A 20,789-nucleotide genomic window follows, 5' to 3' on the forward strand; every position below is an offset into this window, starting at 1 on the left:
TTGTGCCTGCTTGGTGTCCTGCCGTGGCCAGTGCTCTCAGCAACACACACACTATTTTCCAGTCAAACCAACTTGCCAGAATGGACAACTTCATGTCTGTGGGGCAGTTTGCTACCAGTGGCAGCTTCCCTATTCAAGCAGCCATCCCACACTGCTGACTGCAGTAATAGGTAGGTGGGTGATATGGTTAAAGCTGTAGGTTGTAAATGTGGTTGATACTTCTCTCAACTTAATTTGCACCCAGCGCATGTGGGTACAGGGCTCCTACTGCACAACCTCTTCTCAGGAGATAAAAATCCTCAGTTCTAGTTAAAGCCTGTGTTTGCCGACTCATGAAGGTGTCTGTCCTTTCTCCTGAACCTCAAGATCATCTGAGCTCCCTTCTGCTGTGCTTCTGCTAGTGAGCCAGCCCAGAGACTGCTTGCTGCTGGTACCTATAACTGGCACTCCCACCTCCTGCTCCTGTCCTCAGATCTATTTGATCTCTACTGAATTTAGCTTCTAAAGCTCAATAATTTGTTTAAAATCTTGTGTGGTGCTTGGCTTTGATGGCATCAGTAGCAGCCACTTTCTTGGGGCTGGTGAAGGACGTGCTCAGTGACTGGAGATGCCTCTTCCACCTTTCTTCTCCTGCCTGCTCTTCACTCTTTCCGTTCATTTGGCCCACCTCAGTGCCTCTTTACTAGGGGAGAGATTTTAAACCAGTTGCAATTTGCAAAGCTGGTGGCTCAAAATGCCTGCAGGCAAGAGAGGTCTGTGGCAACACTGACATGATGATACTGCCACCCAGGGTTGCCCTTGCCAGCAGCCCAACATGGGCTCCGGCCACCTCCTCCCCAACTCTTGCAGTGCAGCCCTAGACCCTCTGTTGCTCCTCTGCAATGTCATTTAGTGAGTAGTGGTGAATGCAGTAGCGCACTGGCAGAATCCCGATCAGCTCAAGAGACAGAGTGCTCTTGAAAGTGCACTCATGAATAGTATTCATGCGTATTAAATTAATGGCCGTAAGTACTGTTCACCATCTAAAGAGATGGAAAAGGCAGTCAGTAACTGAAGACCGAGCTCAGATAAAAATCATGATGTTTAAAGCCACGGTAACAAACCTGTCAGTATCCTCAGCCAGTGAGAAGAAAATCCCTGTTAAATAAGTCAGCGACAGGGAGAGTCAGTTCGTTGAACAGCACACTGGTCCATTCTTTGGGCTGTGGTATGAGGGCACAGAAAAGCCCTGCTGATATCCATAGGGTGCTGTGGAAGTGCTGGGACAGGTCTTGCTGGGCTGGCTTCCAGAGCTAAGCAAGCCTGAGCAGAAAGGAACAGAAACGCTAATCCGGTCTTGGGGAGAACAGGCACACCATGCTGGGTTTCGTAATGAACAAACAAGCTCTGAAAAGGCCAGAAAAATTTGATTATAAACCTTTAAGAAAAGGTGTTATATCTTTTAAAAGAAAGAGAAAGCTGAAAAAGTGCCTGTCTTGCTCTTGCCTTACCAACGTCTATTTTATTAATTATTTGAAAAAAGGGCTGCATTAGTAATCTTCCATGAATTCAGTAGCAATTTTGTGATTTTATAGGAAGTGTATTTGCTGTGACTGTGGAAACTCAACAGTTCAAGCAAACTTACTTCCCTGACCTCTCATTTTTTTTCTTGACCTCTTAGAGCAATGTTTTGCTTTGTTCTAGTTTCCCATTATTCTTGTGCAACTCTGAGCTGTTCACATCCTCCCAAAATTTCTGGTTGAATATACGTTTCACATTAAAGTAATTCTAGACTTTTTTTTCCTTTCTTGAATCAGCTTTGATGTATCTGAGTTTCTCCTGCCATCTGGTATTCTGCATTGAGAGCCACGATCCATGCTGTTAACTCCTTACTGGTATTTTCTCTTTTGCATGTGTTCGGTGGGACCACTAAGCTGCATCAGAAATCTGCAGAAAACACATTTCTGGTGGTTCTGAATTCCCTCTTCTTGGGCTTTATGTCATTTTGTGCTGCCTTGAGCGGGCATCTGTTAAAAAGCAAACAACTAAAAATGCTCTTTCCTCTAGCTGGCACCACGTTCCCACACTACTCCGGTTCTGGGGTGCAAAAGAACCCGGTTTAGGACACAAAACCCACCACATGCTGGTGGAGAAACTGCATGGAGAGGTTCAGTGTTTGCCTTCATGAAGCAATTGGTGATTATTCTCTGAAACTTCTCATTTGCTGAAGCAGAGACTTTACTATAGAGCTAGAAGATTCGCTCAACTTCAGTAATTTATGTGAAATAGTAAAATCTTTTTCTCCTGAATTCACACTCAGTGTGGTGCAGAAGAGAATAGTGGATGTATTACGTGTGGTTTGGATGTAAATGTTCAGCATATGTTTGATTATTTCCCCATTTGAAAAAGGGCTTAGACTACACTCATAAATACTGCAGTAATTGTATTTCAGGGCAGAAGCTTGTCTATCTATTTTCTCTAGATATGAACCCTCCAACTACTAGGATGCACATTTTGACTTTTTATTATAATGTGGTGTTGTAATAGTATTCCTCCTTCTCCAGGGAGGTTTTTATATATAGAATGTTTATATATACACACACACACACACACACATTAAAATGGTTTTGCTATGGGGGAAGCGAGCACTGAGTCCAAGAAGATAGGTTTTATATATTTTATTCATAAAAACAGATTTGCAACAATTTATTAAAAATTGATCTCATGCAGTATAAGGTTATACAAGAAATTCTTCATTTACATTTTATTCTGGCAGTTCCAGTCTAGTTTAAAGCATTTGTGCACTAACATCATTGGAAAATGGCATTGGGGCACAGCCTCTTCATAAATTTACAGTACATTTTTGCTGCAGTATAAAAGAACAGAAACATTAAATAGCTATATTCACTTGGTTGGTCTTGTTATCTGCAGTAAAGTAAAAAAAAAAAATGTTATGGGAGAAACTACAGTATCATTGAGACAAAGAATGTACTGCATGGTTTAAACCTAATAAACGTCACACAGTCAGTATTCACGAAGTTACAGACACACACACACTCACCTCCAATGGTCCAATACTTCTGATTTTTTTTTTCCTGCTAAGTTGGAATAATATTTCTACAGAGATCTTTGTGTATACATTATATACAATATTGTAATTTTCTCTTTTTAAAAATTAACATTCCTTTTAAAATAAACCAGGCCCTGATGATATTAATAAAGCAAGAGAATACTGTCAACACACATTGAGTGACAACGTCAGTGTTTAGTGCTTAAACAGAGTAATGAGTTCTATTTTATCTGTGTTTATACTTACATGTTTTTGTTCTAAAAGCTACAGATATTTCCATAACCTCTCTTACTGTATGTGCCAAGTGAAATATTTTGTGATGCTCCTGATTGTAAGATTCGGATACATATTCATGTTGGGTTTGGCCACTATGAGGTGTGTTTTATTTTTAATGGAGATTTATGCTAGCTTGTCAAAGCTGCGGTTAAGTCCCTCAGCTAATGAACCTCTTCAGCTGTGCTTCAGTCACTGCTGATTTCTAAACCTTTGTAGGAATGTCATTCCAAAGGTTCGGTCTGAGGTGCACAGGTGTTGGTCAAAGAAAACTGAGAGCCCAGTGGGAGCTTCATGTGTTTCCCCCGCTCCCCGCCCCCCCCCCCCCCCCCCCCCCCCTCGCCCCATACTCCTAGCAAACAGCCCTGGCAGTGAGGTGCCACGTTTCCAGTCCCTTGGAAAAGAAGCTGCATGTGTATCTCACCTGTGCCTGAGGGTTTGGCTCCAGTGCTGGTCCAGATAATATGCCACTACAGTTCCTCCTAATTACTTCGGTTCAGGGGATGGAGCTAATGTATAAAACCCATTGTTTTTTCACAGTCCTCTTCCGATTCAGATAAAATATTCTGTTGGTGAATTTGATTTGTCCTCTCTCTTATCCACTACCACTGTCACACACGCAGGTACAAAGCAAACAGTGTATATTCACATCTATGTGCTCTGCAGGTTTGCCTGCAGCAGCAAAGTGCTGTGCCCTACCCCTCCCCCCCCCAAGTCCACTACATTATTTTGATTGTAATTATGTGTGACATAATTCAAACAAACTATGAAAAACAATCCGTCCTGTGACATTAAGACTTTACTACCCATCTACTACTCAGCTTCTTGAGTTACCAGCCCTAGGACTTTTCCAGACAGTTTAGTACCTTATGGTTGGTGGTGTTTATTTTGAAATAGGTGCAGAAACTGCTAAAAATGAAACTGCAGATGGTCAGCAGTCACTACCATCATCCCTGGAGAAGGGTGAAGCACTCCGCTTCCAACTAGCAGCTCTCCAGCTGGTGACAACTCAGAGCTTGGAGCTTCAGCCTCTGCTTGGGTTTTATGTACAGCTGCAAGTTAGAGGTGACCCTGCTCACAGCACTGCAGAGTCTCAATGACACCCGATGAATCATTTCTCACAGTCCTCCTTTCCTATCAAACATCGTCCCTGAAATGAAAACAAGCAAGACTAACCAGTGCAGAATGTTTCCAGCAATTTAACACAACTCTTGTAAAAATGAGAAAATGAGTGTATCTATTTCAGTAAATATGGTATAGCTCAACCATTGTACTTTTCTTACATGGATACAGTATAGAATTGCATGTTCTCAGCAGCCACATAAAGCTCAGTGACATTTGAGTGGTTTGTTGGGTTTTTTTCCCTAGTGTCTTTTTTGCAAGATCCGTATTTCCCAGCCTCCTTGTTGCTAGTAGAAATTTGGGAAGAAACGTTTTTCAGTGACTTGTATGTGAAGAAATAAAAACTCCATGAATAAGGCTACAGATCAAACTCCTTGTGTCCTTCTCCTTTGCCTTCCCACACGAGTTACACGGGCACTCCTGTGATGAACGGCCTCAGCAGTAGCTCCTCCGTGGTAAGAGCCAATGTTACTTACATGTTTGTAGCAGAGTTCTAGGTCAGATGTTTAGTCCAGTCATTTGAGTACTTAAAAGCAGTTCAGGAAGCACTGATCTCCCTTTCCTACAGCCCCGAAACCATTACTCGGAAGGAGGGCGGCACGTGTCTGTGCCGAGGACTGGCACTGGGGCTTACACATGGACTGGCACAGCTAGCATCAACTCCTCCTATGGATGGCAGGTAGGCATGATGAAGAATCGGCAGCTGCAAAGACAGCCGACGCTGTATGCTGCGAGAGAGACAGAGAGGAGCGTTAGCCAAGAGGAAAATGTAATACATTACATGCTCGATGTGCTTGCAGGTTGTTGCAAGGATATTTTCTGTGCCTGCTGCTGTGATAGAGAGGGTTAATGCCAAGAGCATTACACTCGCTGCTGTAGAGCTATGCCACCACAGTGTTATTTCCCCTTGGGGAATTTTTCTGACAGGCTAGATACAACAAAGGAATCTAAGGATGCATTCTCAGCATCCCACAACCTTCTGAAATTCCCAGGCACTTTCAGCTTAATTGTCAGACTGCTGATACTAGAAAAAGGGAAAACCTTAAGTCTGCAATGAGGGCATATGGCTTAGCAACCCCCCACCCCTTGAAAAGTGATCTATTCCATTCAGAGCCCCGGCTGGCTAACTGCATAGACATGCATGAGATCACAGGCTGAGATTTAGCCATGCATCATTTAGCACAAGGATGTCAGAACTAAGGACAGCATTTTTGCAACTCCAGCTAAGGCAGACGCAGGTGTGTGGAGGAAGAGAATTCAGACTGATGGGTTTTTTCCAAGTAGTTCCTTTTTGCAGTTTAGGTCTGTGATTTTGAAGTGCTGGATGCTCTCAAGTTCCCACAAACAGTGCTTGGGACTGAGGAGTTGGCACGCTAAAAGCAGTCTAACCTACCACCCACACCAAAATTCAGTATTTAGGAACCCAGCATTCTTTATTCAATTTTCCAAGCAGATTGACGCCATGATTTGTTGGGGTTTTTTGTTTTGGTTTTGGTTTGTTTTTGAAAGGATACTAAACTGTGCTCACAGATATCCCAACTCACCACTTTTTGTGACGAGCATGGTGCCATAAGACAAGGGCTCTGCTACCCCCACGCTGAGGATATACTAGCACCTTTCACAAAATCAAAATCCAGCTGAGGTTTGTTAGAGATGTTTTCAGTGATTAAGATGTTACCATACCAGTATGGCTTCCCCATTTGAAGACATTCACTCTTGAAACACAGAAGCACTTTTTAAAGAGAAGGCAGATGTCAAAGTGACAGAGCTGAACCAAAGACTGGCTTTTTGATCCCAGGAGAAAAATGCCCATACAAAGCATTGTATCAGTACAATAGAGTTTCAAATTTGTGTTTCCCTGTTGACTGATACAATGACTGTGCATAGACAGGCCTTTATAAGAAGTATACATTTGAAAGCTTGCCTTTGGACAGCCTTTCTGATTCAAAAAACATTTCTTTTTTGCTTTGTGTTAGGAAGCGGAGACAGCTACCAAGGCATCCATTGCACTGTTTGGGGACCAAGCAGTATAGCTTTCAAATTCAAACGGAAAGAAATGTAATGCTGCTTCTCTTTGGTTTCTTCACTACAAATTCAGGCTTGTTTATACAGAGATGTAGCGCAAACATTTGTAGTCTGCCTAAGTCAGGAAACTCTTTCGCATTCCCCCTCCCCCAACCTCCCTTTAAAAGTTTGATGCAATATTAATCACAGTGTTGATGCATTGATCATTGTAGTGCTGGCAATGCATTTCTGGGTCTAAAGAAAATCCATTCATTGTTATTTTGCTACTGTGCCTGACAGTTTCTGGTGCTATCAATGAAATCATGCCTCGTTCCCAAGAAGTGCAGAGGTGGCATGGCTCGCTGCTTCCATGTGCTGAATCCTTATGAGCCTGACGCTGTGGATTGTCATTCTGTCTCTTGTTGCAGGGTCAAACGCAGAATTGCTTGCGCTTATTTTCCCACCAGTGGAAATGCTTACTTTGTTCTACTGTTACAGACTTCTCATTAAAGAGCTTTTTGAAGCTATTCCAAGAGAATCCAGTTGCATAATCCAGTGAATGGGATTTTTTTCCCACCCATTTAAGTGTTAGCCATACCATGGACAAAGCATGATTATTTGACTATGCCAATGGTGGCTGCAGTGGGTGGCAAATTTTCCTTTAACTGTACTTAAAGTTTACTTTCACTTGAAAACTTGGTTCCTGGAATTGGGGCAGAGGACTGTAGCCTGGAGACTCGCACACAATTAAGAGTTTAGGTAAAACTCTTAGGGAGGAACACAAAACAAAAAAAGTAAAAAAATCCAAACAAATGTGCCATTTTCTCCTTAACTGAAAGTAAATCTTGTACCTTACCTCACTCTCTGTAATTTTTTTTCTTTCTTCAATATCAGTGGTTTTTCCCTTCCCCCACTCCTACCACATTTTGTCAATGCTTTTGGGGTAACCCCTGATAGCAATACAGGCTGGGGGATGGAGGCATCAAGAGCAGCCCTGCTGAGGAGGACTTGGGGGTACTGGTGGGTGAGAAGCTGGATGTGAGCTGGGAATGTGTGCTCGCAGCCCAGAAAGCCAATTGAATCCTAGGTCACACCAAAAGAAGTGTGGTCAGCAGATCAAGGGAGGTGATTCTGCCCCTCTACTCTGCTCTCGTGAGGCCCCACCTGGAGCACTGCATCCAGCTCTGGAGCCCTCAGCACAGGAACGACATGGACCTGTTGGAGCAGGTCCAGAGGGGGGCCACAAAAATTATCAGAGGGATCAAACACCTCTCCTGTGAGGAAAGGCTGAGAAAGTTGGGTTGTTCAGCCTGCAGAAGGCTCCAGGCAGATGTTATTGCAGCCTTCCAGTACTTAAAGGGACTTATATAAAAGATGGGGACAAACTTTTTAGCAGGGCTCGTTGCGCTAGGACAATTGGTAATGGTTTTAAACTAGAAGTGAGTAGATTTAGATGAGATATAAGGAAGAATTTTTTACAATGAGGGTGGTGAAAAAAATGGGAACAGGTTGCCCAGAGAGGTGGTAGATGCCCAATCCCTGGAAACATCCAAGGTCAGGTTGGATGGGGCTCTGAGCAACCTGATCTAGCTGAAGATGGCCCTGCTCATTGCAGGGGGGCTGGACTGGATGATATTTAAAGGTCCCTTCCAACCCAAACCATTCTGTGATTATATAAATTTGTTTCAAGTTGTCCATACAATATATATAAGTCAAAGCATATATATATATATATATATATATACATATATATGGTCAAGTATGTTGGGGAGGGAATGGTTAGTATTAGTGGTTTTAGTCTTATAGGCAACCGCTGAAGGAGATGGAAAGAAAAGGTGGTGTACCACACACAGAGCAGCTACTCATCAGGTTACTGTGTTAGAATAGGGCATATATCTTCAGCTCTGTACAGAAATGCCATTTATTAGGGGTAATTAAAATAAGGTAAAAACTTGACTTCCAGTATCAATGTACATATGAATACAATACAATACACATGGGAATGCACGATGCTACAAAGGGAGCAGAGTCATGCAAAAAATATTTTGGTTCTGCTATAGAAAGCCACTGGTGAGATCTGTTGGTAAGCTGGGGGACTGAGACAACTGCTGCTACAGTGAAACATCTGAAGATCTGTGGGAGTGTGTAAACTGTGTCTAAGCATTCAGGGATCATTTCAGTTGATTCTTCAGCCCATTAATGTTGAGTTTTAGGAACTGCTGGGAAGCTGGAGAAATTCTAAAAGACTGCAGTAAAGCAAGATGTTGTACTAGTAAGTAAACCATTCTAAATCCACCTTATTTTAGTGACAGATTTGAATAGGACCATACATAGAGTAATACGAACCACTGCCAGTGAAGAAACTGAATAACAGAGCATGTTTATGCCAAGGCATGTGGCTATAATGCAATAATCCAGTCGTAACCAACATTTTTTATAAGAATTTTTTGTTACTAAAATTGTCATTACTGGCTCCAGCAGGGTATCTGACTGTCTTTTAAATGCTGCTAAAAGCAGAGCGAGCCTTAGCTCAAAAAAAAAAAAAAAATCCAGGTGGCTTCACAGCGGTTACCTACTTTAAAGGCTACAAAAATGACCACATATAGGACATACTCTATCAAAATGGCAGGTTTTAGTGGGGTCCTGCAGAAATCTGTCATCATTTTCACTCAGAGATCTGGAAGACTGTTATATATTGTTGCTGTTAAAATGAGAACACTATAAATTTTAAGGTGCCAAAACCTAATTCAATGATTGTAAGCCACTGATGAGATGGGACCATGTGCAGGAATGAAGGTGCACAGAAGAATATCTTTTAAGGGTCACAGGAGATATCATATCGAATAGATTTGTGTGGCCACCATGCAGATAAGCTGACTGATGCAACCTTAAGATAAGTAAGGGGGGATTTCCCAAGCTGGAAGACCCTAGGGTGTAGGGGAGATCTGCCTCTCCTGTGAGAGCAGCTGATGAGGTGTGAGTGGGGCCGGGGTGATGGTGGCCAGCCCCCCACTCCCACAAAGGGCAGCCCTGGGTGGTGCTACCAGCAGGTCGGGCAAACAGAGCCTGGGGCAGCAGCTGGCACTGGAGGGCACTGCTTTGAAGAAGGGACCTTCCACTGGCCAAGTGGAGAGGCTTGAAGTCCACATAGCCCAGCAACTGGACACCATTCTGTGACCATCTGCACAGGTCAAGGGTGCTCATCCTACTGACCCTCAAGGCAAGCATGGTGGGCACTCATCTGAGAGCAACGGCGGCAGCCCCAGCAGCAGGGGGGTCTGTGCCATCTACCCCGGCAGAGACAACACCTCTGCCCAGACAGAGCTGCTGAAGGCAGCGGCTGCAGGGCAGGCCTCGGGCTGCGGGAACTGCCTCAACCTTTCTCCGGGGGCAGGGACCTGCCTGCAGAAGGTGCCCAGCTGGAGCAGTGCCTGCAGAGGTGGCCGAGCTGCAGGAGGTGGTGAGGAGGCTGCGTCACCTCAGGGACGCTGAGAAGTGGTCAGACAGCTGGTTCCAAGCGCAGCCTGCAGTGGACCCACAGCCCATGGCCAAATAGTCAAAACCTCTCCCACCAGCACACACAGAAGGGAGCGGGGACAATAACGCAGAAAATGGAAGCTCCCAACATCAAGGACCTGCAGGAGGAAAATCCTTCCCCTGACACCTGAGGTGCCCTTGCAGAGCCACTTGGCCGCCCTGCAGGCTGACGAGGAAAGCCCTGGCCCTGCAGGAGGTGCAGGAGGCGCTGGAGCGGAGTGAGGCAGCCCGGCCTGCCCCGAGCCACACCAGTGCGCTAGGGAAGGGCGACAGGTGATGGCAGCAGGCAACTTCTGAGGGGCACGGAGCCCCCGTCCGCTGGCCTGACTTTCTAGAGCTTTCTAGAGAGGTCTGTTGCTCACCAGGGGCTCGTGACAGGGGTGTCACTGAGAGACCAGCATCAGTCCACTGACCATCACCCACTGCTGCTGTCCCACTGGGCACCAGTGATACAGCCAGGAGCAGCCTGAGGAGTATCAAGAAGGATTACAGAGCTCTGGGAGTGGTGGTAAGGGACAATGGAGCACAGGCAGGTTTTTTCATCAGTCCTCCTTGTCAAAGGGAAGGGGCTTGGAAGGGCCAGTTGAATCTGGGGCATCAACAAATGGTTACAGGGCTGGTGCCACAGGCAGAGGTTCTGCTACTCGGACCACTGGACTCACTTTGAAAAACCTGGTCTACTGGGGGCTGATGGGTCCCATCTGACAGAGAAGGGGAAGAGCATCCTTGGTCATAGGCTTGTCAAGCTGGTGAAGAGGGCTGGGGAAGGGGAACCTCAACCCATCCTCCTCCTACCAGCTGGATTGGGGGGTTGGAACTAGATGATCTTTAAGATCCTTTCCAACCCAACCCATTCTATGTTTCTGTAAATAACCATGGAAGGCCAGAAGTGCTGCCTGGTAAGTTGAAAAAAAAGCCTGTGTGTGCAGAAGCATTTTCTTAAAGAGCACAAACCTTGGAAAAAGGCGGTCTCTTGTAAAAGAGAGAGAATCACAAAACCCTAGTCCCGAAGACGACTACACTTCCCTTCTCTGGCAGGTCCAGTGTGCCTGGGTGGTGTGAGTCACAGCTGTGCCAGTGCTGAACGACACTGTTTTGATTTAGCAGGCCTTTATTAATTTCTTTCCATAAATGTCAGTGACTGCTCAGATTTGTACTGGCCCACTCTTTAAGACCTTTAGGAAATCTCAGTCTTCTCATCAGTTACCACTAGCCTAGAAGAAGTTCTGTCATCACCAAATGGTTTTATCTTTTTTCTGTATTGAATCTCTATCGGGAGAACTGGATTATCTGAGTGTCTGTTTTTCTTAGCATCTCTCTTAATGTAAGGAGGCCACGTGCAGACGAGACTGCTTTCAGACTACATTATTTCTGACAAATGGTGCTGGAAAAAGGCATAATAGCTATGCATTAAAACATGCTGCTGACCCCATAAAGTCAGAAGAACTTTCTCAGCAAGAGCTCTGCTTTTGTGAAATAACCAGATATTCAGCTAGTTGGGGCCTTTTTTGGTGCATGTGTGTGTGTGGATTAGCTCCTGTGCTGGTTTGGGTTGAGTTTTTTTCTGAGTGCAAGGACAGAGTCAGAAATCCATGTTATTTTCCTGCACCAGGTAGTACAAGGCATTAACTGCTATCTGAAATCAGGTTTGCTGTCACTGATGTAACATGTGACTCATTCTAGTAATTTGTTTAATTTATTCTGTTTTTAAATAAGCATTTAAGTTGCCCATGTAGAAAACAGGAGTCTGACATCTATTAACTCGGATCCTGATGAAGTGGTGCCCGTGTAACTAGGCTGCTGTGGAGAAACAGCTGACCCAGGGACAAGCAAACATGGTGCTTCCCTAAGCTCTGGCCCACAGCAGGCCCTGCTGAGCTCATAGAGGATAGTATGTGAGTTTATTGTATAGATTCCTGGAAAGAAAAGCTGATACCATAGAACTCTTTCCCCTCCATGAATCTAGCAAGTGCTTTGTGCCATCCTTTCCTTATAGCCACAGCACTGTTTCTAAGGGAAACTACGTGGTTCAGGCTTTCCTATGCCAAAACTCAGGTCCAGCTGCTATGGTAACAATGAAAAGCCCTCAGACTGTTTTTACTTCCAGCTAGCTTAAGACCGAAAGAACAAAATGGCTATGTACACCATGAACTCCTCTGGCTGATGTGTGGAAGGACTTGGACTTTTGACAACAGTCATGACAAGTGTGTGCACATATGTACATCCTCTTCTCTCCTTAATATACATTGGTGGTTGGGCACAGCTTGTCCTGTAACTCACTACAACAGCTTTAGATATCATGTTAAGGATGTTTCTGACAAGAAAAAAGAAGTACGCTAGTTTGCCTTTGGGGCACCTTAGGATCCAATGCCCCTGATATCCTCTAAATTTGGTGGTGACGGTGAGCTGGTGGCAGGGAGGCATTACAGTACAATGTTGCTGCCCACTGGTGCTTCAGGAGGTGCCATTCACATCTGTTGCTGATGGTACAGGCTCTCTCTGTGGCTGGAGCTGGCTGAAAGGGTTTACAGTGAAGGTCCTCCCACAAAAATGTATGAAAGAGAAATATGGGTTTTGATGAAATGTAGTAATTTAAATGAATGTCTTATCAGCAAAAGAGCTGCTGTCCAGGGTGGAATTTATGGCTAAAACAAGTAGAAAGTGTGCACGCCAAGCACATGCATACCTGAGAAAGCAAGGGGTGTCTCTTTTTGTACCATTAAGTAATGATGTATACTTACTGTTCTGGAGAGTTTATGTCTTCTATAGGATCTTTGCTTGTTCTGGAAGGGTCTGATGAGCCCCATTGTGCTGGTGGATTTTGATCAAGATGATTTTTCAAAATGGCTTTCTCACCATCTGAAAGGACAACAAATTCAATTTTACTGTACTGTAACAAAATGACCATTTTAAAATTGTTTAATTTTAAAATTTCTCAGATGTTCATAATGCCACAAAGTAAACTCTGCCTGCCTGTACTCTAATACAGTCTCAGGTTTCCCTGTGAGTCTTTCATACGCTTCTGCTTTCAATTACATGCTTCTTCATAGGAGCTACCATGAAGAAACAGAAAAGGGACAAACCATCTTTTGTCCTTCCTCTGCTTCTCCCCCCCCCTTTAAAAAAAAACACAAACCAAACCTTGTTTCCCACCTCTGTGTAGCCCTATCATGCCCTGTCACCTAGTCTTAGGCCGTGTAAAAAATTAGTGTAACTGCACCATCATATTATCTTACACTCAGAAATTGTTACCTTTTCATACAAAGAAAACCTCTTAAGTCTTTTCCTAGAAAAACTACAATCTCATTGATGTACAAAACCTTGGTACTCTTGCAATCACATAAGCAATTGAGTGTTGTCATGTAACTATCTGCTATCATTTAGCACAGAAATATGATTTATACCAGTTGCACTGGTCCATAGGCTGTCTGCAGGAAAGACAGCTAATGATTTCATTAAGCTTTCTCCTGCTGTTCTCTTTTCTGCATAGTGATAACATAGAAGATCATCATTTTCCCTGTAGGTAGCTTCACTTGGTTCCCCCGGGTGTCCCGGGAGTCCCTGGCTAGCTGTGCTGAAGGCTATGGCATCGGTCCCCCTGTGAAACACAGACGAACACAGCCATTTTAGGAAGGCTGTCTTTGCTGAGGATCCTTTCTGTTCCTGGCTGCTTTTCCAAAGTCTCCTCCTGTTAAGCCAAATAAAGTCACATGGAAAACATCTAAGTAATGAGGACAGTGCACAGTTTTCATAAATAATTACAGAGCAGCTCCAAATCCATCACCGACAGTTTGCCACACACACAGAGAAACAGTGACTGCTGCAGGCAATAAGGCAGCATGGAAGAGGACTCAAAGGTAAATTCTTGAAATGGACACTGGAGGTTTTGAACGTAAAAACAGGTATGAGGGGAAAAAGCAGGAAAATAGTGAAGAGAAAATGAAAATAGCATGAAAAACCCAGTACGTACTGAAGGCTTAAGCTGCTTTTCTGTTCTACTAATACTCGGAAGCCCCAAATACTGCTGAGGTCCCAGCATGCTAGGAATATGTATGTTATCAATGAGCACTGGTGGGACAAAACAAGCAGCAGAAACAAAGAGTGAGGAAAGAAGCTGGAAGCAGAAACCGGAATATTTTGAGGGCAAACTCCAAAATGTATAATTGCTCTCTCAGCATGGTCATCCCTGGCGTTATTTTGTTGCCTTCACTTTCTGCTGTGAAAAATCTGACTCATGAAGAAATGATGTAAAAATGTACAGGCATGGGGATCACAGACATGGAATTTTTCACTTATGTTGCATGGAAGAGAAGAGTCTGGGTGAGAAAGGAGGTGACCAGAACACATGAAGCTGCTTCTGCAGGGGCCAGAAAATGTCAGTAAAAGAGAGCTAAGGAACCAGCTGTAGCAAGAAGAGTGCCTGGAAGGAAGATATGACAGGATTCAGTGATGGTTTAGATGTGAAGGGAGTCACAAAGAGTCACATCTGACAGTGGCTAAGATAAGCAATGATGTCTATCATCTCAGGACAGCCTGAAGTTTGCTGGTGTCCCATTTGCTGTCACAAGAGTTCAGTTTTTATTTTCCATATATCACATTTCTATGTATATCGAGCTTGACATTTGCATACAAGCCTTGTGATATCTATAAACAGACACATAAAAAAGAACATTTTTTACTTCCATGATTAAAACCAACATTCAATCCTGAGCTGATCTAAGCTGACAGTGAAAACTGCTGACTTTATGATATAGACCAAAGTTAAAATTTGAGTAATCCTTGTAATTAGGGATGGAAAAGCTTTATTATTTAACTGTCTTAGGCTTCCAACTTCTTTGGCCAAGATAAGCAATTTAACCTGTTACAAAGCCACTGAAGATGCAATTCTTCAACAAATGACTGGAATATGCAACTGTTGGGCTTCGAGAGCATGTGATTTCATATATTAATGTGTTGTCGGCCCCTGAAGGTTTTATTGTGCTTTCAGTTGTGTTGAGAAAGAGAGAGAGAGAGAGAGAGAAAGAGAGAGAGAAAGGAGATGGTCCCTGCCAAAAGGTGGGGGATTTAGTTTAAAGTAGAGCAGAAATCATACATTCTCTTCCTACTCACCCCTCAACACCAACTGCCCGTATATCACTGCATGTTATTGTTAATAGATCTTTTTCTACCACTCTTGCAGATGACTCTCCCTCCCTTAATACACTGCATAAATTTCTGTATCAAGGTTACCATATACAAGTCTTAATGTGTATGTATAAAATACAGAGAAAATCCACATAAAACTGCCATAATGTCAAGATGTTTTTCTTTTTCCTATGCTTCTTTCAAAATACAGAAAAGTTGGGTAATTCATATTTGTTAAGCTTTTTGGGAAAGGAGCTGTTAAGATTTTTATTCTGCAGCTATGGAAACTAGAATATCTTTCTTTTCTTTCTTTTTTTATTATTATTTTTTTTATTTACCTTTCATTTAAATAATGAACAGCAAGATTCTCACTTAGTGATATGCTTCCAGAAGCCTGAGCTTAAAGAAAAACACTATTACCATATGTGCTAAAAAAAACTTAAGGATGGAGGAAATTGATTTTATATACTTGAACAATGGAAAGAAAATAAGGGTAACTGCAAACATCTGAGTTCCCAGTTTCCCCTGAAAGTGTAGCATTGCTTTTAGTACTTCCCCATCTTTTCTTCCTTTGTCCATTAAGTATGCCACTTGAAAAATGCCCTTCATTCTTAGGGTACTGTCTGCCACTGCAGATGCTACTGAATAAGTTGCACCAGGATGATCTAACTACCTTCAGTACTGAATTTACATTACCCAGAAGCACTTTCTAAGTAATTTTTACCTTTGTAGACCTCAAACAGGAACTCAGAAGTCTGAATAAGTGATGCCTGAGCACTTCCCATTCAGAAAACCGCTGGGAGAAAAGACAAATAGATCTCAAGGGCCTTGCACGGCACTCACTGATGAGTTCATTAGAAAACAAAGCCTGCTGCCCAGTTGTTGGCAAGAGCCAGAAGGCTTTAGCTCAGAACTTTTGCCTACCTGCAGCGGAAAAGCAACTTTCAATTACAAAGCCCTGAGCTGCAAGAGCACATCTGATGCTGGCTGTGGAGAGGCTCAGCGAGGAGGTTGCTGCTCCCAGCTGCTCATCTCTCCCTCTGCCAGGGGTGACACTTCAGACCTGCCGCACCTATAATCGTATAATCACTCTGTGCCCTGCGCTGTCAAAATTACCTGGGCTGGCTTAAACGCATCATCCATTTTAACAACTCCTGTTCAGCTGCAGGCAGAAAACACCAGGTAACCGCCACCGCTGCAATTTCTTCCAAGGTTTTAGAAACTGTATTTCTTTAATTAGAAGCTTGTTTTGTTGACATTTGTAAACTGCAACTTTATTGAACACCTTCATCACTACACTTTAGTGGCATTATTCCTCTGATGGCTTACAACTAGATGGCAGAACTGCTCTTCACCCCACATCTTTCAATTCCACTGTTGTTTTCTGTCTGCTAGAAAGCGTATTTTATGCTCTACAAAGAAGTATGTGTGGTTTAATAACAAATTATAACAGCTGGCAGAGGTAACCTTGCTGATTTACTAAAGAACTCTGGAAACTTTAAAGCTAGAGGTAGATTTTTAACATCTACTGTAATGTTTCACAGTTCTGTTGTTTGGACTGTGAAACATGACTAGCCAGTTTCTGCTTTTCATTAATAGGATGAAAAGAAAATAAAACAAAAGACAAAATTAAAATGATCACATCATCTGCTGGGTATATCAGAAAAAGTTCTCCTGAACTAAGTGCACAGCACAAAGCAGTCTAGATCATGATTTCTGATAGTTATGTTTTGAAAGGAAGATATTTTAAAAAGAAAAGCCAGCGAGATTCCCCTCTGATTTATACTACTTTAAATCAGAGGAAACTCCCTTTACTACAGATTTATTTCTGTGGAAGGAAGGGCGGGCACTGAACCTTTGGCAGTTTGGTCTCCCTGTTGAAACAGAAACAAGTTCCAGCTTCAGGATTGGAATCCATTTGCCAGGCTTCATAGAAACTAGTATACATATCTCTATATATCTCTATATACAAGGGATATAATGAAATATATACTTTCTTTAAAACAGCAGTCAGTCCTTTAAAGGAGTTATTCCTGAAAGCTTTTCCTTTGAATCTGTGGTTTCAATTTTAAGCTTAATGCTTGAATCACACCAACTTCATAGAGGTAATATTCCCCCCTCTATCACAGATGAACTCTGTTTTGCTTCGTATTTATGAGCAAAATGCCTTTGAGATCTGTTTTCCTTTGAGCTGCTTTTACATGGGAAAAAACTAACACTAGGAAACATTGGAGTGGGGTGACAAGTGACAGTATGTAGGCATATCTGATATGTAAATGAATGCTCCTAGTCCATTTACAGCAATGAGTAAAAACTGTTTTCTGGCTCAAAACAGAAAAGGCTTTCTGAGCAAGCAAAGGTGCCTGCAGAGAAAGAACTTGCAATAAGGGTTTGTTCATAAGTGAGGGACTACTGCAAGGCTGTCTCTTGCTTCTTATGTACTTTCCATAGAATCACTGTAATTCATTAATTTCCCTAATATGCTACTCTGAAATGTACTGGCAAAGGTAGAAATAAATGGAGGTTCTTCCGAAGGATTTCTTCTGGGCATGGCTTTATATGAAGCTCTTAAAATCTATGAATCATTCATGTAGAAATAATTTCATGTAATAAAATGTCAAATAGAAGTCAAATAGAGTAAGATAGTAAGATTCCAAGCGCAGCAAAATTACACACACCCCCCAACCACATATTATCTTCCCTATGTTTTTTTCTCCTGAGTAACTTTTATCTCTGCAGGAACTTGCACAGCAGAAATAACTTCTACCTTCATGAAGTGTCTCCTGTTTCTGGCACACTGGCTACATGGGTGCAGGGAGCCCTTTTGGGAAGCTCTGGTTTGTGCCTGTGCCAGGGTATTTCTTCCCTGGAGCTGTGTGGCACAACCTTCATCTTTATACAGCATCACAGCTATAAGCATTTGTCCTCCTTTTCCCAAATGTCAAGCTGGAATACTCAGCCGAGTCTCCAAGCTTGGCTCTCCTTGCTGAACAACGCTGCCAGTTACAGGAACTGCCTGAGCCAAGCGTTGGTCTCACCCACAGCCCATCCCTTCCTCAAGCCCAGGCTGTAATGTGGCTCTGCTGCTCCACCAAGGTGACCAGATCCCACAAATGCCAGGGAAGAAGCTAATGTTGTGCTGTGCATAAAGATGAGGTCACTAGCAGACACAGTGACTCAAAATCATCTGAGGAACTTATCAAATAAAGTTAAGGGCATGGCCTTTTAAGTTAAACTGGGGAAGCCACCTGAGGTCCCAAAGCTACAGTCCATGGAGCACATGAACTGCTTGACCACACAAACCTATCCAGCAATGCAGACAAAAACCTGCATTAAAAAAAAAAAAAAAAAAAAAAAAAGCAAAAAAAGCAGTCAAACCATAAACTACAAACCACATTCTCCTAATTGCTTTTCTTACACAGCCAATTGCTGTAGATGTCTCAGGGACACTGTTTGTGAATAAGAGAGGAGTGTCTCAGATAATACCTCTCCTTAAATGAGATGTACTGAAATGTGCTGTGAAGGAGTTCCTGTGCCAGCACAGTTCTCCTGGGTTACATGTGTTGCTGGTAGTAACGAACCAGGAATCCCAAAGTTAGGAAACTTCACTGATGTCAGTCTGTTATAGGAGTGTGCAGCCATGTCTACCTATTTTGGCTAAAGTAATTTAGATTTTTTAACCCAAATCCATATTTTGTGTAAATGACGGTGGTGGGGAAGGAAGGAAAGAATCACAGAATAGTCAGGTTTGGAAGGGATCCCTACAGATCACCTAGTCCAACGCCCTGTTAAGCTGGTTCACCCAGAGCAGGTTGCACAGTCACATCTAGGCAGTTTTTTAAGGTTTCCAGAGAAGGAGACTGCACAACCTCCCTGGGCAGCCTGTTCCAGAGCTATGTCACCCTCAAGGTAAATAAGTTTTTCCTCATATACAGAAGGAACTTCTTGTGTTTCAGTTTGTGCCCGTTGCCCCTTGTCCTGTCACCGGGCACCACTGAAGAGCCTGGCCCCATCGTCCTGACGCTCACCCTTAAAATATTTGTAGACACTGCTAAGATCCCCTCTCGGTCTCTCTTCTGCAGGCTACACAGGCCCAGCTCTCTCAGCCTTTCCTCATCAGGGAGATGCTCCAGTCCCCTCATCACCTGCATAGCCCTCTACGGGACCCTCTCCAGTAGTTCCTGTCTCTCTTGAACTGGGCAGCCCAGCACTGGACACAGCACTCCAGATGTGGCCTCAGCAGGGCAGAGCAGAGGGGCAGGATCACCTCCCTCCACCCGCTGGCCACCCTCCTCCTAATGCCCCCCGGGATCTCACTGGCCTCCTTGGCCACCAGGGCACCCTGCTGGCTCATGGGCAACGTGCTGCCCACCAGCGCTCCCAGGTCCCTCTCTGCAGAGCCGCCTCCCAGCAGGTCAGCCCCAGCCTGTGCTGGTGCGTGGGGTTGTCCCTCCCCAGGTGCAGGACCCTGCACGTGCCTTTGTTGAACTTCATGAGGTCCCTCTCCGCCCAGCTCTCCAGCCTGCCCGGGTCTGCCTGAATGGCAGCGCAGCCGCCTGGTGTGTCAGCCCCTGCTCCCAGGTTTGTACCATCAGCAAACTCGCTGAGGGCACACTCTGCCCCTTCGTCCAGGTCAGTGATGAATAGGTTGAACAGGACTGGACCCAGTACTGGCCCCTGGGGAACACCGCAAGCTACAGGCCTCCAGCTGGACTCTGCGCTGCTGATCACAACCCCCTGAGCTCTGCCATCAGCCAGTTCTCCATCCACCCCACTGCCCGCTCATCTGACCCACACTGCCTGAGCTTACCTGTGGGGATGTTATGGGAGATGGTGCCAACAGTCTTGCTGAGGTTAAGGTACACAACACCCACTGCTCTCCCCTTGTCTACCCAGCCAGTCATTCCATCACAGAAGGTTATTAGGTTGGTCAGGCATGGTTTTGCCTTGGTGAATCCATGTTGACTGTTCCTGATGACCTTCTTTTCTTCCACGTGCTTCAAGATGACCTCCAGGATGATCACCTTTCCAGGGATGGAGGTGAGGCTGACTGGTCTGTAGTTTCCTGGGTGGTCCTTCTTGCCCTTTTTGAAGACTGGAGCGACACTGGCTTTCCACCAGTCCTCAGGCACCTGTCCTGTTCTCTATGACTTTTCAAAGATGATCAAGAGTGGCTTGGCAGTAACATCTGCCAGCTCCCTCAGCACTCAGAGGTGCATGCCATTGGGGCCCATGGATTTGTGCGTGTCATTTGCTTAAGTGATCTCTAACATGATCCTCCTTGACCAAGGGAGAGTCTTCCTTTCTCCAGACTTCCTTTCTTACCTCCAGGGTGTGGGAAACTAAGGCGATGGCCTTGGCCTTGAAGACTGAAGCAAAGGTGGCATTCAGTAACTCTGCCTTCTCTGTGTCCTTCGTCACCAGGGCACCCACCTCATTCAGCAGCAGGCCCACGTTTTCCCTAGTCACCCTTTTCCTGCTGATATACTTGAAGAAACCCTTCTTGTTATCCTTGACCTCCCTCACCAGATTTAATTCCAAGCAGACCTTAGCCTTCCTTGTTGCCTCCCTCCACATTCAATGAAATAACTTCCTTTGGCACTTATAGGAGTTAGAAATTTTAACTCTGGACAATTTTTACAGATCAGAAACCTAATGAAGTGTCCTATGACATTAAAGT

At 44.1% G+C, this 20,789-nt stretch overlaps 1 protein-coding gene across 2 annotated transcripts in view; it reads right to left on the bottom strand.

Annotated features, from left to right (window-relative positions):
- Positions 1–3,668: 3,668 nt before the first annotated feature.
- GABBR2 (gamma-aminobutyric acid type B receptor subunit 2) overlaps positions 3,669–20,789 on the bottom strand; it is a 487,663-nt gene continuing 470,542 nt past the window's right edge. For both annotated transcript variants that reach the window (XM_056333263.1, XM_056333265.1), the window contains exons 18-19: positions 12,727–12,844; positions 3,669–5,172 (exon numbers count right to left, since the gene is read on the bottom strand). In XM_056333263.1, the coding sequence (XP_056189238.1) occupies positions 5,007–5,172; positions 12,727–12,844 (284 nt within the window). In that variant the 3' untranslated portion in view covers positions 3,669–5,006. The remainder of the gene's footprint in view (positions 5,173–12,726; positions 12,845–20,789) is intronic.

This window comes from Falco biarmicus, chromosome 3, assembly GCF_023638135.1.
Source record: "Falco biarmicus isolate bFalBia1 chromosome 3, bFalBia1.pri, whole genome shotgun sequence".
In the NCBI taxonomy this organism is placed as follows: Eukaryota; Metazoa; Chordata; class Aves; order Falconiformes; family Falconidae; genus Falco; species Falco biarmicus.